The sequence below is a fragment of the Clarias gariepinus genome, chromosome 11 (genome assembly GCF_024256425.1).
Source record: "Clarias gariepinus isolate MV-2021 ecotype Netherlands chromosome 11, CGAR_prim_01v2, whole genome shotgun sequence".
NCBI classification, from domain to species: Eukaryota; Metazoa; Chordata; class Actinopteri; order Siluriformes; family Clariidae; genus Clarias; species Clarias gariepinus.
Window position 1 is genome coordinate 12685560 of NC_071110.1, and position 19051 is coordinate 12704610.

General features: G+C 38.8%; 1 protein-coding gene across 1 annotated transcript; it reads right to left on the reverse strand.

Annotated features, from left to right (window-relative positions):
• Window positions 1–1166: 1166 nt before the first annotated feature.
• Window positions 1167–18728, reverse strand: sacs (sacsin molecular chaperone). Its single transcript, XM_053507731.1, has 5 exons — window positions 18641–18728; window positions 18370–18516; window positions 16775–18260; window positions 16508–16599; window positions 1167–13633 (listed from the first exon to the last, which is right to left on the reverse strand). Exons 1-5 carry the CDS (start codon window positions 18702–18704, stop codon window positions 2079–2081), a joined length of 13344 nt encoding a protein of 4447 aa, XP_053363706.1. The 5' UTR covers window positions 18705–18728; the 3' UTR covers window positions 1167–2078.
• Window positions 18729–19051: the final 323 nt, after the last annotated feature.

Below are 19051 nucleotides of genomic sequence, written 5' to 3' on the forward strand. Positions count from 1 at the left end.
CTGATCACCCTGGGGAAAGTCAGAAATTACACATCATTTTTTAACCTTCCTGTATGAGGTATTGAGTTTTAGTATTGTATTAGATTATTTGCTCAAAAATGGGTTTTTAACATCTTTTAGGACAATAACTCAAACATGAACACAAATGTAAGATGTTATCTAGCCTTTTATTCAATATTGGCACAGGGCATTGTGGCTTTCTGGACTTTTTTTTTTATTATAAACAGTTCTAGTTTATCTAAATATATGTTTGTTTGAAAGGGTTTATATTTTTTTCTTTATATTAGCTTTCTAATTACCACAGTTGTGTACCATGTTTATTGTGGACCAGTCAAAAGAATAACCAATTTCATGCGCCATTCAGAGTTACATGTCACACCCGATGCATGGCTTACTCTTTAAGTTAAACACTACCATAATTTAGCTAGTAATGCTAATAGTCTGGAAATTTTTATCCCAATATAATTGGGTCAAGTGTCCCAAAAAGATTGCTGGGCCTACTGAGAGTAGACACACAGAAATGCTCTGGAAATGTATTGGCTCCATAGCACTGTTGACAGGAGATACACTGTATCGCAGGAGATACACTAAAAGACTTAAAATCAGCGGTCTCTGTGATGGTTTTCAACAGACAATGCTGCGATAAGGCATAAAATAGATATGAAAGTAAGAAAGATGTACAGAACAGTAACAAAATTCGATTGAATTCAAAACACAGCCTAATTTATAATAAAAAGAATAAATATCCAGGTCTTTTTTTATTGTTTCACAATAAAAGAAACAAAAGAACAAAGAAGACAACATTGTAATGCAAAAAGGCAATGTAACTATAATTCACCCAACCCATTCCAACCTCTATGATTTTAAAGTGCATTTTGCTAACATCATTTGGATCGTCATTTGAAACAAGCACGGGTGGATTAATGGGATTTTTAGTCACACTTCTTAGTTCTTAGTAACAGATGCAATGTAGTTGTATTTACATCATGCAATCATGTACTCTTACTATTTACTGTACTACTGTATGTGGCAAAGTAAAATAACAGTCATGTACTGTATAGCTGGAGTAGTTGCCAAGACTAACCTCACCATGATTGTGGTAAATCTTATTTTTAAAACTAAGCATTTCTTCTTTTTTCTTTTCTTTTCTTTTTTCCTTTTCTCTGTTAAAAAAACAAAACAAACAACACTGGCTTTCTAATTATATTTTACAAAGACATGGTGAAAAGTATTGGAATGCAGGAATCTTTTGAGAATACCATGATACTCTAAAATATAAAAAAAAATTACAGAGGGACAGATGTTAGAGTAATTTAGGACTGACAGAGTAGGTTATGCTAGCCTGGTTCTAAGAAAATGTTTAATGTCAAATACTGAACTTGATTATCTTATTTTTTTTATCCTTACATACATTTCTATGCACAATTTGGTGATTGCTTTATTCCATTCAAAAACTGACAACTCTATAGGATATATTTATACTGTATATGTATCTCCCAGAGGTCACAGGACAATTAGGTCAGTTTTTGCATTTTTTAATGTACCACTGTTAAATCCACAACACTCCATGTGTAAAAGGCTCCGCTTAACTAAATTTCAGCAGTCTCACGAGCGTTCCTTACTCAAAAGTGCAGTGCAAATGCATGCAAATTACAGGACATTACAGTCAACTTGATGACTGTGCCAAGAAAAATACTTTTATATAAAACATGAAGTAAAAAAGCAGCATGTTCCTGTTAATTTCTGTACATAAAATAAACCCAAACTTTATATTAAAAAGAAAAATATTGCTATGCCCTTTAGCTTTATGTACACTTGCAAGTCATAACCTTTCACGCTAAAAAGTAAGTCACAGAAACAGAAAGAAATTGAGGCTCAGGCATCAGTCCGGACATATACAAGCAAATGTATGCAATAAGCATTGGGATTTAGCACCATTAATGGTACTGTGCATAATTGTGAGATGGACAGACACTTTTGCTTGAAATAAGCAAAAGCACTACCATTAATTCTTATTGCACAAGGCCACCATTTGTGTTGTTTATCTTGATGCAAATATCTGTTATTTTTCTGACGCTTCATGATTTTTGTTGCACAAAGGCTTCTAGCTTGACAATTATCCGAGCCGTACATTCCATTACTCTCATTGCAACTTCCGAAGTGTACCTATCATTAGGAATCTGAGGAAAGGGCAAGAGGTCAGGATAGCGGGTTCTAAGGCTGTCAACACCATAACCTTCCAAGATGTTGACATCCTTAGCCAGTCCATTTAACTGAGTGTTGTACTCTTCTACTTTCTGTGCCAGTGCTGTGGGTTTCACATCTTTGTCTGATTTTCCCCTGACTGCATAGTCTGCAGCAATTAATGCTAGTTTAGTGGCCAGATAGCATTTAAAGCACACCCACTCATTTGCGTTTTTATGAAGATCATTTCTTGCAGCTGAAAAATTTGCTCTTGCCTGCCTTAGCCACCTTCTTGCCTCCACAGGGTTTCCAACTGATTTAAATGACGGGGGCACAAAGAAGCGACTAGAACGTGATGCTCCTGAATAACTCGCAAACTGATCTTTAAATTGGTGCCTTTCAAATTTATGGCTTGTTGCTTCTTGGTTCCATGATGTGTAAAACCTTTGAAAAGAGAATTTTTCTGACTGGAAACGAGTGGAGGATGCAGAGAATGTTCTCCTTGTTCTGTCTGCGGCCTGGTCTACATGTGCTTGCTTTTCCATCCTGCTGATCTCTTTCTGTAAGTGCTTGAAGACTTCTGTAGCAATATCCAAGTTTTCAGCATTCTTGTCCGGATGCCACTTAAGATACAACCTTCTGATAATCTTCTTTCTTTCTGTTTCAGGAAGTTTCCAAGCCTGTTCTACAACTGAAGTAACTTCTTTCAGAATTTCAGGTAATGCATTGAACTTAATCTTTTTAGGTGACCCTTTTTTTGTTGAAGGTATGTGATTTTCCTTGCCAGGATAAATAGGTGGTGTCATTCTGGAGCCTGTGGAAGAAGTCTCTAATGGGCTTGTTTGAGTAGCTGGGGCACCCTCTCGAATGTTGGTGCTGTCATCTTGCCTGGAGAATTTATATAGATCAAGGGAGCTTACAATTTTGTATTCACTATATCCAATGTCAATTTGAAAGCATTTACCAAGAAAACCTGGGTTGTCATCCTCTTCTCTTTCTACTTCTTGAACAATAATAGCGTATGTGTAGGTTGGCTGATATGACCCTAAAATATCACCTCCTTCAGAGTCAACCAGGTAGCCCACATACTCGCCAGGATAGAAAACATTCATTGGGTCCATTAGCAGTAAATGATGTATCTCTGCAGGTATTGGTGTTCCAGGAAGGGGAAGCTCAAGCTTTGAGGGCTCAGTTGAGTCATATTTTACACCAAGATTGTCCAACTTTTCGGTGATTCTGTACATGTCATTGCAGCCTAGCATAGCAATCAGATAAGAAGTGTCAGAAATGAGATTGTCTGTTGCAGACTTAAGTGTCATTGCAAGAGCAAGAAGAAAATTGATATCTTTGCTATCTGAATGTTGAATGTAGAGGTGGATAACTGAAGTACCATATCGCTTCAAAAAAGCCAGAGTTTCACTTCGGCTGTGTGGAATAGGACTGCAGCCTTTAACTCGCAATGTTGTCTGCAGCTTTTCAAAACAGGATACCTTCAAACCCTCGCAGAGGGCTTTGCAGAGTCGTATGGCTTTCTCCTCATTTACCATGTATGCGTTGTCATTCTCATGCTTCATTATTCTTATTAGTCCTGTAATAAACTGTTCAGAAGAAAGCAGCAGCTGAAGCCGACCCTGAAGTGAACAAATGGCTCCAAACCGGCACATTTTCTGAGACGATTCATCAAGTTGTTCTTCAAGGATACTACTCAAAAGTCTGGGCCTCAATTTCTGTGGGAGCAACATAATAAGCTTAGTATGGAAAGCATGGTCTTTGCCTAGGTAGCACTGGCTCATGTCAACAAGCATTTGGACTCCAACATTACCCTGTATCCTGCTCTTATAATGTGGTGCATCATCAAAGACTAAACTGTTTGACTTGGCAAGCCTACCATCATGACTTGGTAGATAAAATGTCAAATCTTGGAGAGTCTCTAGATCTTTGCGAATCTGGACAGGGTCATTCTGGAGACTTTTGAAGAGTCCAGAAACTGTTCTTTTTACTGTTCTCATTTCATTTGGGTCCAGCTGCTTACCCTCTGAGCTTCTGTATATACGACACAAAACTTCAACATATTGTTTTGTTGATACAATGTCCTCAGTGCCCAATAATTTGAACAACTGGTGAAAGGTACCAAGTTCAAGGGGAAGCTTATATAAATATGGTTTGAAATCCGATTCATTGTCCAGGTTTATTACAACCTCTTCTGGTTTTAGAAGCTTCCAGCCCTCTTCAACCATAACAAAAGCTATCCCTCGTAACTGATAACGGAATTCCCTTATATCTGCATTAAGGAACTCATAGGTTCTCCTCAAGACTTTATTTCTTGTTTTGACTGTATCATCATCCACGTTTGTGACACTGCAGATGTTTTTGCAGTTGCTAATGACCTTTTCCAATGGTGGATCTGAATTTACATTTAACATAGCCAAAACCTGTTCAAGCTGTTCCTGGCCTGAAAGGGTGCTTCCCTCTTGGTCGTTTATGACTGCCGGAGTAGCCTTCTCTGGTAGAATAGGGCAAGATGTCCAAAGTAATTGCATAACATCAGTTTGTTTAAATTTTGGATTAACCTGAGATCCACTGAAACGAATTAGAGGAAGAGTGCCATTGATTTCTTGGTATTGAGAATGCAGTCTGACAAGTTCTGCTGGTGCACGTTCTGGACATAAAAATGAGATCATTGAAAGTTCTTTGAGAAATGCTCCCTCAAACAGATCTGTCCTCTCATTGAAAATGTGATTCAGAAGAACATCTACTATGGTTTGAACTTTGTCCTTAGACCAGTTCTCTGTCTGTGACTTGATGCTGGCCTCTTTTGCAAATTGGAGAACTTGCTGTTGAGACACAATATATTTTAAACCTATCTTGCGTAGGAATGCAATCCAGGAAGGCAGGAGTGAAGTGCCATTTTTTGGTTTCAACACTTGCTCAATTTTCTTGAAAAAGTCCACGGGAATGAAAGATTTTGGTGGAAGCATCACTTCAAACACTTTAACTGTTTGGTCATAGAAAGCCTTGGCAGGTTTTAGTCTGCTTGTTGAGTCAAAAATAAATGACAGATTTTCCAGTTTTTCATAGAGCTGATCCTTCATGCAACATGACTCCTCCATTGTCAAAAATCTCTCCTTCAGATAAATAAGATGTTGGATTTTAGCATCATGTGAGAGAATGTCAAACTTTGGAAGGAGATGCTTCAGATAGACTTCTAGGTCATCAATTGGACTGCAACCAAGAAAGGTGTAGAGCTCTTTCAGCTGTGGATTATCAAACAGAAAAGCTGAGGATGTAGTGTTTGCCCATTTTTCCATGTCAACTGATGGAATGCTTTTGGTCAGAATATAACAAGCTCCAAAGTTTGCAATGCTAATATGCTGGCCACTATAAGCTCTGTAACATGGGAGCAATTTCAGACTTTGCACATCATCTTGACATAAATTTGTCAAATTAGAGTTAAAGTACAACAAGAGTGCTTCGCAGTCTTTGTCAGTCAAGCTGCTTGCTTTGAAAGCTGATGTATGAATCATGTACTCAAGGGATCTCAGAATGCTTGAAGGATTGTCAATATTTGCTGTGTACTGGGCCAGTAAAGGCAAAATGGGATTCTCTTTGGCACAGATTTTGTTTACTGCCACTTGAATGCATCCTGCTTTCATCAGCGTGTGGAAAACCTTCTCATTTTGTCCATTGGGGAAAATGGCAGCATACATCAGGCTGAAGGGTAACAAAGCATCATGTTCTGGTACAGTTAACTTGTTGCTTGATACCATAAACTTGATCCCTGGTAGTAAAGCCCAATCTTTAAGAGTCTCCATAGCTGTCTCAAATTTTGGCCTCACCTCTGCTGGGTCATCTTTGATGCCGATATTTTCACTGATGAAATGCCATGCACTTTTCAGCCAAGATTCACTGGCATAGTTTTCCCTCCACTTTACAGGAATCCTGGTTTTGTACTCTCGAGGTAGGACAGATCCCAATAAATCTCCGAAGCTGCTTATGTCAAAAACCTTTGCAACTCCTGCTTTGAAGAAAATGTTAGAATATCTCATGTATAGTGTATGCATGAACAGGTCAGTCCTGGAGGAGACGAGTTCATGGTGGCTTGTTAGGAATTTGGGACGTTTTGAGTCGAAGACTTGCAAAATGTTGTCCATTGTTAAAAGCAATGGTAGCCCCTCTATTCTGATGTCATCCTCTTCTATATCTTTGAAGCAATAGTCCACCAGCAACTTTAGACTGTGGAAAAGCTTATAATTAGACTGTTGCAGTCGACAGGGTAGCTTTCCAACCTGGCAAGATGTATCTGGGGATGAAAAGGTCAAAAGGAAGCATCTGACATCCTCTGGGGTCACGTAGCTGACTGGAATACCTGCATCTTCCAAGCAAAAATAGAGACTGGCTGTCTCATCACAACTGTGGACTAAATTGAAGCCTATATCCAAAAGCATGGCCTTTAGTCTGTAAACATTTTCTGCCACCGATTTACGTGTGGAAATATTGTACTCCGTGTTTTTCAGGTGCTGCAACTCATCTTGTAGCAAGTTGTCAAAGAATGCTCTGCCTTTAGTTGAAGTAGATGTGTTAACCCAGGAAATGTATATTGCAGAGTGCATAATATCAGTGTTATCCAAATGTGGTGCCCTAAGCACAGGCAAAAGTCTTTTCAGCTCTGTATCAACACAGCGATAGATTGCTTTTACCAAACAGTACCAGTCTGGTTGAATGTCCAGTCTGTTTACAGGAAAGAAAAACAAGAACTTCCGCAACATATCCTTGGCTTGGTGAACTGGTGTTCCCTGTAGAACTGTCACTGTGGGATCATGCCCAGAGAACAGCCGACGTTTAAGCTGAATTAGCAGCTCAACATAAGCAGGGGCTATTAATGTTGTCATTAGATTATTGTTCCAGTCACTCCTAACACCAACTCCATTATCATCCCTCCACAAGTTTCTTCTGGCAGAATCCAAGGCAAAATGCCCATTCACATGAAAAGGCAAGCCTGTCTCCAGTGAAAGTGGTAAAAAGCAGAAGGCTCTGTGAGCCTTTTTGTAATTGTGGCTAGTACAAACTGCCACCCCACCCCGAGGAAAGAGTGTTATGTCTTCATTTTTGTGGGCCGAAATGACACTTTTTGTAACTTTTTCCATATCAGAAAATCCGGTTCTGTTGCACACCAGCCAGTTTGTTGAGTTCCCATCTGAGTCTTCGATAGCCATTGTGTATGTTATTTGTTGTACTGGGATTTGGTTCAGCTGCTTTTTCTTTGTCACACTGTCCACTACACTGGCATGAAACTGTTTACGTTTCAAGCGATCACCGTCTGTGATTTTTGCAGTAACAGAATATAGCGTTTTCAATTCACCTGTCCGATATTCTATTTCGCATATTGAAATTTTTTCCATGTGGTTCAAAAACATAAGTAATTCTGCACCATCTGCTCGTAGTTTGTCCAGCAGATTTTGGACCATTCTATCTGAAGCAGGTACTGAGCTAATCTCTGAAATTTTTGCCATTTCCACAGTGCGAATTGGGAATCGAAACATAGTGCTGCGTTCCAGCTTGAAATGATTGCCCAAGTATAGGTGTAAAACATCAGAAAATTGGGACCTAAAGTCAGAATCCAGATCTCTGAACATTCTTCCTGGGCTAACAGTTGTTGCTCCAGGTGCATAACGTGCATGTGGATCAAATATACAAAGTATATCATTATTTGAAATAAAAGATGGACAGTCAGTGATGTGATATACTGAATTAAATCCAATTCCATACTGTCCCGTTTTGCCAGGGTTTGCCTCTTTTGTGCCTCGGCCAAGATTCTGGATTCCTCTGATATCATCCTCTGTAAACGGTTGATTGTTGTACACACAGAGAGATGGCCCTTGCATAGGCACCCATTTATCATCAAATATTCTGTCAGTTGAATGAGTCCTGGGATCAAAGATAAAGTATATCTCTGTTGCTTTGGCATCATCTGCATTTTGAAGAAGCTCTTTCAGCATCTCCTTTTCTGATGGGTATGCGTTAAGGATGCTTTTGATTCGGCTGGTAAGTTTCTCTTTTTGGCCAAACTCACTTCCAAGAGTGGTGAAGCAGATATTGGATGCATACCTTTCCAAGGCTTTGTGGCGTTTTGGAACAGCACCTAATTTTACCGCTACCTCTCTTGGGATATCCCCATGACAATACTTCACAGACGTATCCCTGACTTTTATCCAAGGGCAGTCATTGTAGCACAGTGACTTTGATGGTTGCAACGTGAGATTGCTATCAGGTAAAAGTATCTGTCCATAGTTGCTTTGGCAGAACTCCTGTTTTTTGTCCCTAATTAAACTCCATATTCCTTCACTGATTATTCTACGACAAAGCTGAAAGTTATCCTCTGAGAGACATCTTCTTCCACATTCATTCTTGATCAATTCTAGAACAGCTGAGAAGTTTTCAACAGTAAAGTTTGGAAGAACCCCCACAGTTTCAAAAAGCTCACGGCAAGTGTTTCTATACTTGTTAGGAAGCTGGTATAGAAATGGAGCAGCATCAAAATTCAAATGAAATGCCACTTTTGATGGATTTACATATGTGTTTTCCACTAGAATGGAACAAAATCTTTTCAGCTCCTCCATAATTTCTTCCTTAGCCTCATTAGACTGCATCATCTCTTCATAGAGATATTTGTAGCAAGCATTGGTTATGTTTTCTTGATACAGTGTGACCCCATCAAATGATTTTGATAGTTCTTTGAGTTGACTGATAACTAAATTAACAGATGGCTTTTTTATCAATCCAAAATAGTCTTTCACCGCCAGAGACATGGGTCCGCAGCCCTTAAAAGATGGAGAGTTCTCATTCAGGATTGGCTTCATCAAACATACAGTGTCCTGATGGTCAGTGGTAAAAAGTTCTGTTGCAGTAAACATTGTTGACTGAGGGAAATTATTTCCATACCAGGGCAGTGAAAAACCAGCAGGCTTTGTCAAAAATGGAAGGAAACTGATGTCTTGTAATTTTGCAGCATATTCGTCTGCCCATGGGTCTCTCATTTTTAGTTTTTCATCAATCAAACTAAGCAGTATACTGCTCCTTTGGCATGCAGCAGTATGATCAACTTCGTTAAGAGCCATAACAGATTTAGCACGTTCTGTCAGATCTTCCCAGGAAAGGTCATCTTTTACCATACCCAACTGTACTAACTTCACCAAGCATACTGGATTCAAATAGTCTTTCAAACTTCCTTCAGGGAATCGCCCATCTTCACTGCTGTACAGTTTAGCAACTCTTCCTTCTGGATGTATGAGTCGAGATGGCAGAACAAGACTGTGTGATGGTCCTGAGCAAGGAATACATGGGGTTTCTCTTAGGATAGTTGCAAAATCCTCCACTTTTTCATTGAGGACATAGTGCATCAGTGGGTCCCGAAGGTCTTTGTCTATATCCTGTATATGAGGGAAAAATACATCTGTAAAGAACTGTTTCTCTGTGAGAGTGTTCTCCATCAGTTTCCCTTTACAGCCAGCATCATCAAAGCCTTCTTTGACCCAGTCTGGTAGCTCAACAGCACAGAGATTTTGGGTGCCACACTTTTTCAGATATTTCATGAATATTTTAAAGGCAGCAGGTCCAACCTCAGGTTTGCAGAGCAACGTGTCATCCAAGAACCGAACATACTTGATTGAGACCCAGGTTTTGCCATCCGAGAAGACTTTTGCATTGTCTTCATCTTGACCTTTGGCAATTTCTTGATATACTCCTTGGCAAATCAAGTTAAAGTCATCATGCACAACTCCAGGGTCAGGCCAAGCTGCGTAGTAGTGATATTCAAGGAGTTCCCCATTTTCAGACATATTACGCAGCATATTAAGTGCAGCCATGTATGCCTGCACAATCACATGTCTCATGAAAATGGAGTTCCATTGTCCTTTTGTATCTGTCTTCCATATTTCTTTACGATTTGATGTAACTGCAAAACATCCATTTATGTGTACTGGTAGTCCAGTTTTTATTCGGAGAGGTAAATAACAGAAAACCTCTCCGATTGGGTTTGCATTTGTCCGCAATGTCCATTTTTTATTTTCTTCCTCAGAGAGCAGCACTGCTATACCCCCACACGGCACTAAGCCTAGTCGTTTTCCACTTTCACTCAGAGAAAACCTCAAAGCTTCAGTCACGTCCATACATGAAGATATGAGCCAGGTTGTGGTTTCGACACCTTTTTGAGGAATTTCATCAGTAAGTCTCTTGGGTTGAGAGCCTTTAGCCGCCATTTCAAAGTACGCAGAGGGATCCTCTTCTGAACCTCTGAAAAGTGGTGACTGTAGATCAAGAATACGTCTGAAAACATTGTGGTATTCCTCTACCACAATTCTGATGATGCAGCCAGATTTAGGAATGTCAGCTGGTACTCTGTTGGTGTTTGAAACTTTTTTCATGACTTTGGCTGCAGATTTCAGAATACTGAGAGGGCCATATGTCGCTTTGGATGACCACACACTTTTGTTTATTGTGACTACATCCTGAGCAGCAGCAGGATTTGACTCCTCCGATTTCAAATACTTCAGGACCATTGTCCCAACATGCTGAGTGAAAAGAATCAGCCGATGACCACAGATGCTGAACTCATCGACAAGTGAATATATATCAGTGGTGTTGTAGTAAATACTGCTAATTTCACTTACTGATGCTTCATGCTCTGTTCTGAATGGAAGTCTGAAGAGAGTTCCATCATATTTGTAGGGGGACTCTTGTAAAAGGGGCAGCTGGCAGTTGAAGACATTAAGAAAAGGCTTAAACTGATTAGGAAACTTCCTCAATCGTTTCTGCTGTTTACTCCAATTGATTTTGATGCCTGGGTTTGATTTGTCTCTGATGTGCTTGCTAATGTGATTGATGTTTGGGTCAAACATTATCATAAATTCTCTGCTCATGATAATAGGTATGTCTGTCACATGATAAACAGAGTTGAATCCTAATCCAAACTTGCCTACTTTGTCTGCTTCACATCTTTTTATGGATCCGCCGAGTCTCGTTATATTGAGGAAATCTGTGTCAGAGAACACAGCATTGTTAAATGACCACAAACAAGGACCGTGACAGACAATCATTCCAGGATCCAGTAGGTTTTCTCGAATATCAAGATTTTTTCTCATGTCAATCAGGAAACTGCATTCAGTGGCATTTGCATCATCAGCATTTTGCAGAAGCTCTTTAAATATATCTGCAACTGATGGATATTCCTCTAGAATGTTTTTTATTCTCACTGTTAAAGGTTCCCTTTGACCTGATTGTTCAAAGCCAAGGTTCTCTGGGTTTATCAGTCTTGTGCTCAAACATGGAACTCTTAACCACTCTGCTGTTTTCATGGGAATATCATCATGTACAAGGATGATCGGCTCTGTGGTATCATCAAGTAAATCATTCAGATCATCAACTTTTATATCACAGTATGCACACTCATGAATTGGTTTCATGACCAGTTGGCTTGGATCTTTGTAACAAAGAATTGGTACATGCATGTCAACATCCACTGATATTTGATTGTTGTACAACCATCGTAAAATGTTTATCAAGAGCAGGATATTATGTTTGCTTTCTTCTTTTGTCATTTCTTGTTCACTTATTTCTTTAATTGTTTTAACCACTTGGAGCACATGGTTAGAGTCAATTTCATCAATAGAACCACAAAATTTAAAAAGTTTGTGGAACTTTGCAATGGTTTTTGGTAGTGAGTACAAGTATGGTTGTAGATCCAAATCTGGAACAGGCTTAAGGACTGTGATGCCAGGTGAGGCAAACGTTTTGCCGGTCCAAACCCAATCAAAGGAGAGAGACTTCATTACTTCTCTTGCGTCCTCTAGGTGAATTTGCATGAAGCCATAAATTTCAAAAAGGATCTGTTGGAACTGATACCAGTCCTCTGTGGTAAATACTTGGGATCTGTGCCAATCATTTACCGCTTTTAAATGTTGGAGTACTTGATCAACTTGGGGCTCCATGGATAACTTAAGGGCTTTTCTCATGCCAGAAGATGTTCGCTCCACCAGTGTTACAGAAGAACCAACGAGCACTGCATGAGATATACTACACATGTCACAGAGAGAGGAGATATTACAAGAGTCTCCCTTCCAGATCAGAGACTTAGGATAGTTTAAAGGTCTGTCCTTGCAGACTGGTACCCATTTCACTTTTAGGAGGGATGCCTGAATTTCCGAAGATTTTATTAACTTTGTTTGTTTGTTCAGGATAGTAAGTAGTGTTTTCGCCTTCTTCAGAACAGGCTCCCATTCAGGATCAGGGCTTCCCTGCAACTCTTCAATTTTCTGAGCAACTTGAAGGACATCTTTTTCAGTAAGCTGCACCTCATTCTTAAGTCCTATCTGCCTTAGAGAATGAAGAATATCAGGAGATGATGTGTAGGTGTTTGGTGGAAATCTTGTTTTTTCCTCCACGTAGAACAGGTCCTGTAGTATCTCCAGGTCAGGATCAAAAAAGTCCATTGCTGCAAAAGGTTTTCCAGAGAAGGAATACACAAATTTAAGAGAGGAAAGCCATGTGAGCACTTCTTTGTTTTCATTTTTGAAAAATGACAAATGAGTCAGGGTCCACAGCATGATTTTCTCTATTTCTTCTTTGGTGTAAAAACCTTTTTCAATGTCCTGAATAATCACCTTCAGACATTCAGTGCTTTTAACCTGTTCCACATTTAATAGTCGAATAAGACGAATCGTAGCCGCATCACTGCTGTCAACCAAATTAATAGATAGTTTAACATCAGGAGGATGCTTGGCAGTATGGTGCAATGCTCTAGCTCCTTTCAGGAAAGTAAAAGATGGGGTATCTTTGTCTGAAACCTTTCCAACTTTTACAAACATGGGAAGCTCTTGAATTATGCGTTTTTCCTTTTCAGTGACATCTGTAAGGCCAGCCAGAAACCCTTTGAGGGCAACCTTTTGTTTGACAGTGAGGGACGAGATCTGACTAGCCAGTCTCTGGGATGAGGTCCTGTCCATAATTTGTAGCACAGTGCTTGGGGATAATGGATGGATGTAATTTTTTAGGAGTGGGTGTTGCAAACAAGAATCCAAGTTTTGTAAGACAACTCCTCCAACTTTATTTATGACTTCCAGCAAGTCCTCAGAAATCGTGCACTCATCTTCATTCATAATAATAATAGGAGATGGCGTCTTGAGACGCAGGAGCTCCAAGGAATCAATACTATCAGTCAGTGGCACATTAGGAATCAAAGGCATGTCTTCAAAGGTGCTAAGATCATCAGCAAAGTTAATGTACAGATGTCTCCAAACCATTTGCAGCCAAGATGTCAAGGGATGCTTTTTCTCTTTATCACCAGGGTACCACAGCACAGAAAAGTCTCTGGAAGGCCATGCTGTTGTAAGGACTTCTTTTATGAGACGTGCAGATCTTTCTCGGGTAAGAACTTGAACCTGAGTACAGGGTCTTCCTAGAAAAACAAACAAACATTTTTTTTTAGAATTGATTCTTAGTAGTTACAACCCTGTAGCAAATAATGCTCATTTTGTCCTTATTGGCAGTGAACAGCTAGTGCCTTGGATTTATATGGAATTATATAACATACATCTGCATAGTTTGAGTAATCACATGCATAATCAAAACATACATATGCATATTAATGTTTAATTATAAATCAGTGTTAGTGTCCTTTAAAGCATACTGTACGACTACGGTAAACACTACATTGTTCAAAAATAATGGAAGCATCTAACAATGATTGACATAAGTTTGGCTGAATTGAAACCTGATTTGCATCCACATTTAAAAGCATACATCATTGTTAATTTTATAAACAACACTTGTACATCTCAGCATGCAAAGCACAATATGCAGACCGATTACAGCACTGTGGAGCAGGATCTTTATGGGCACTGTGCAGGTCCACATGGGGTGTGTGGGAGGGCTTTGTCTGTGTAGACAGCATCAAACAATGTATTTTGGGGAAAAGCAGACCAATAATGTAAATAACTTAGTTGCTTGTCATTGTCATTTTTTGGGCTCAACCAAGCCCAAAAAAACGCAACGCATGACCAGTAATATTTTCAAGAGACTGAAAAGACAAAGAAAAAAGAAGCCCTAAGACGCATATTATAAGAGAAACTGCAAGTACATGCTGTCACATGATTTTCTAACTGGATGAATCGTATGAATGTGCAGGTGCACAGGTGTCCCTAAGTAAATTATAACATATACTAAAGGTAATAAACATTTTAATACAAACATTTAAATAGTACATATATTTATTCAAAATAATAAGTAAAATCATAAGCATTTCACTGCATATCGTACTGTGTATGACTGTATGTGAAAAATAAAATTTGAATTTGATTTGAATTTAAAATGATCACTGAAAATTAATGCTTCCTTTATTTTTTATTTTGCTATAATAGACGGTTTAATATGTACACACGGTAGTTTGTAATTGTTGAAAATTACAATCACAATAGTAAAGACATGATGTACAAAAATGTGAATGATGGTCGTTTCCACATATTAAGTACAATATGCAAGAACACAAGTCTCACAATTAACTTGCATTGCACATGCACTGCATGCTGTAAACATACAAATATTAACACTGTAATGTTAATCTTTCTTTATTTTAATAACTTTTAATAAGTCTAGGAGTTTAACATAGCACTGTACATTTATTATATTTATTAGTGGTACCTTGGCATATGAATTTAATCTGTCCTGATGGCGAGTTCTTAAGGCGAAATGTAGTATTGCGAAAAAAAAAGTCCACAAGAAATAATGTAAATAAAAATAATCTATTCTAGCCACCCAAGAATATTACCAATTTTTAACTCTATAATCATACGTATTTTTGCAGGCAAAACTTTTTTGTATTTTTACATACAATATTTATGTAAAAAAACACAAAAAATATGTAAACTCGCATTGCTTGGCTTTCCACTGACAGGTTTTGAACGGCACGCATTCAGTTCGAATCGGTTTAATCACTCGTATGTTGGAAATGCTTTACATGCCGAGGCAACTTTTTTGCAAAATTACAGTTCTTAAGGTAAAAGTTCATATGCTGAGGTACCACTGCATTTGTTAGCACATAAAAATTAGTTGAGTAGTGCCTGACATTTATCTATTTTAATCAGTTGCCTTGGCATTACATTGCTGTAAAAAGGTAAGTAGATTTAATGTTATAAATTTATTAGGTTGTATTATTCATCACTACAAATGTAATGATAGAAACTGATCCATTAAGAAGGGGAATGGATTGTCCTCCTCCACAGGCACTTACTTACCTGAACAACCCCATAGATACTGCTGAACTGGGATTCACATTCAACATCAGGATCAAAATTAAAAAAAAAGGACAGTTATTCTTACAAAAGAAAATCTGTAAATAAAATGTGAATTAAATTTTTATGCTGTATGCATATTGGGAGTGTAGTTTGTTCAGGTCCTACAGTGTCATTTAATGGCTCAGAGAAGAATACTGTTTGCTGCCAAAGCGTTATTTTCCTAAGTTTGTTCGAAGCGATTCCTGGAATTCCTTTATCAACTGACATTTTTTAAAGAGTTATCACATTTCTTTCCACAGACCTTTAATATCTTATATGTGATTAGCACATAGGAAGACAAGAGCATGTGGTAAATTTTAACATTACTTTCAAAAGGCTTAAAAGTCAGAAGCAGGTTCATAGATTCTGTAGATTTCCCTGACATGCCATATATTCAGGTTTAGGTTATACAACATTGTGTCTTTGCTGTTTTTTACTGTCAATGTTACTGAAAAACTAGCCATGACATGAACAAATATGCATGCAAGTTCATTGACTTAAGACAGGGGTGTCCAAAATGTCGCTACAGGGCCAAATGCAGCCCACAGATAGATATTTACTGATAATGTCTCCCAGCTATACTTAGTAATGACACTAAGTAGTGATACTTATTCATGGCTACAGACAGAAGCACTGTGAGAAAGGGTGATTTCAAAAGAGCTGGAAACCATTAAGCATGAAAAACCTTTTGAAAATTCTTAGTCATTACCTAAAGTCAATTTGCGACCAAGCATAAAAAGTAAAAATTTAATTCATGATTATGTTAGTTCTCCAAATTCCTTAGGTACCAGAAATGGGACCACATAGAGAAAGTCCTCTAATTCCTACACTATTACCAGTTTGGATGTAAATACCTTGAAATTAGAGAGATTATTCATTACTCAATTTCACCTTTCCCACACTGGAGCCTGGCCCTCAAGTATTTTGATAAGATCTTCGAAAAGAGTTTGGCCACACCAGCCATTCTTTAATGTTGTGATAATAACCATTTTTATATTTACCTCTACTTTTGGCTGCTTCTTTCAGGCTATTCATGACTTGTGGCGTAATGCTTTCCAGTACAAATCTTCCTTCCAAACCTGGGTAAAGGGACCTATTAAGAAAATTAAATAAAAAGTGTATATTTTATTCCAGAGTCAAGTTATATGCACGAATACAACTGAAATGTATGAATATTTATAAAGTAACTGTATAATATTTAGAAAAAATACACTAGAAATCTCCTAAAACCATTTTGTAATCATTAAAAAATATGCTAAATGTCATACCTTGGGTACTCTTCCGAGGCAATATACACCGCATCCTTGTCACTCACAGAGGAAGAAAAAGCAACAAATGTCTCATTTTGCAAAGGCAGCAGCTCCAATCCAATAAGGTCACTGTAACAGGCATCACTTAGAATAAATTCAAGAAGAAAGAGTTTTTCACTGCAAGACCCCTTATGCCTGGCTTTTCTTAGCATCTGCCGTACAAAAGAAGGAGTCACGTTCTTTAGGCTGTCAGGTTTGGTGAAAAATGTGGTCAAGACAGCAGAAGTTTTGGCTGGCACTCTGGCTAGCATCATCCCTGAGTTCTGGAGGTATTTGATCACTGATTCTGTGCTGTCCTTTGTACAGTCTAGTTCTAAAAACACTGTGTCATCCACATTGACCCAAGTGTTGCTGAGAGAGTAGATAACTGGCTCCTGGAGCAAGTCATGAAATAGGGGCTCAAGAATGGGTCTCCAGTATGAGCGTATCCTGTTGGGATCAGGCCAAGCTTCATAAATGCATTGAGGAGAAAGGGGAAAATCTTGGTCTTTCATGGTCTGAATTCTCCTAATAGTCTCCATAATGAGTGTGTAGTATGCCTTTGGAATGACTGTTACAACAAGGAGTTCATTCCAAAGGGCCGCCGGGTCCCTCCACTGGTCCACCTCCCGCCATTTAATACTTCTACGGTTATCAGTCAGGCCAAAAAAGCCACTGACATGCACTGGTAACCCTGTCATACTCTCTTCTCCCAATGGCAGTGGAAGAAAGCAGAATGCCCGTCCTGAGAAGCTGGAAGTTGCCCCCTTGTATTCATCATCAAGAAGCATCAGTGGTAAAGCTATGCCGATAGTTGGGATGAACTTTAGATCATCCGCAAGATTGTCCAGTTCACTACACATTCCTCGTCCACCGACAGCGTTACAAACCAGCCAAGTGGTCCTCTGAATTTCCTTTGCAGTCTTATCTTGCACCTCAATGCTGAGCTGGTATGTGCTGCAAGTGATTGAATTTACTGGCACACCATTACTGTAGCTGTCAATGGCAAGGCCTAGAGTTTTCAGAGAGTTGGGCCGCTCGAGTTTGTGTTCAGAGTTCTCACCTGCTGAGACCTGGAAAAGCATCCGTTCAGTACCATCTGACTCACGAACATGCAGAGACACCTTCTGTACACTCTTGAGGAAGAGCAGCACTGTGTCTGCATCAGCTTTGAAAGACTCAAACAACTCAAGAACTTTCTCTTTGTTATAAACATTGCTGCTCAGCTGAGAAGGCTTCATACGGAGGGGGAAGCGAAAAAGCGTTCCTGGAAAGTTGCCATCTTTAATGGTCTGCTCAGAGCTGCCCAAAATGCCAAAGTATGGGGCGAACTGGTCATTCAGCTCCGTTATTTCTTTTATGTCAGTCTTTAAATTCCAGCACTGTCCAGACTCATGGACTCCAAACAGCATCTGATGAGGGTCCAGCATCCCGATTTGATCCCCACTGAAAATACTTGGGACATCTGAAAAGAAACAATAATTAATCTTAAATGTAAAATCAAGTATATCTATGCATTATATTTTGCAAAAATTGATATCCAGTATCTAAGGATCTCCATCTATTAAAGTTACCTGTTATGTGGTAAACAGAATTGAATCCAATCCCAAATCGTCCAACTTTTAATGGGTCCTCTCTTTTCCTACTCCTTGCTATTTCCTGAATCCCATTCCAGTCCTCTGGTGTAAAAACTGCATCATTGTACACATACAGGGCCGTTCCTGGGAAAGACAACTGCATTACAATTATATTACAGTAAACTCAGATTTTGCACACAGCAAATAAAAATGAATAAAAACAATTTATAGTGTTAATGGCAGTTTGCACTTAGTATTTTATATGTACCTTGATATTGTGCCATATCAGGTGACCACAGTGACTCCACCCCATATTCATTTTCATCGTACATCAATTTAACCTCTGTTGCTCCTGCATCTTCTGCATTCTGAATCAACTCCTAAGAGACAATGATCAAGTGGCAATTTGCTTTAAAGTTATATTCACAATCAGTCAGGACAGTTAGGCAAGCCATTTATTTTAAACACTGACCTTGTTTTCAATGTAGGACTTTAATTGATGTTTACTTGTGACATTTCTTTTTGTTGTTTCAAGTGAGTGTTAAATAGGAAGACCTTGCCACGATGAGCAAATGCACGTCAGCAAGGAGAACTTATCACCATAGTGACTATTACACCACAGATTTAGAAAATGTTATAAATAATTAAAGAGCGAATCTAAGCTAGTAATGATTTGGGT

What these genes read in the sequence shown, in the direction of transcription:
- sacs (XM_053507731.1), bottom strand. Translation starts at nt 18,704, where the DNA reads ATGTACGATGAAAATGAATATGGGGTGGAGTCACTGTGGTCACCTGAT. An exon ending in TTCTGTTTACCACATAACAG is followed by an intron (nt 18,261 to 18,369) that starts GTAACTTTAATA and finishes GTTTCTTTTCAG; the next exon opens with ATGTCCCAAGTATTTTCAGT. An exon ending in AGAAGCAGCCAAAAGTAGAG is followed by an intron (nt 13,634 to 16,507) that starts GTAAATATAAAA and finishes TTGTTTTTCTAG; the next exon opens with GAAGACCCTGTACTCAGGTT.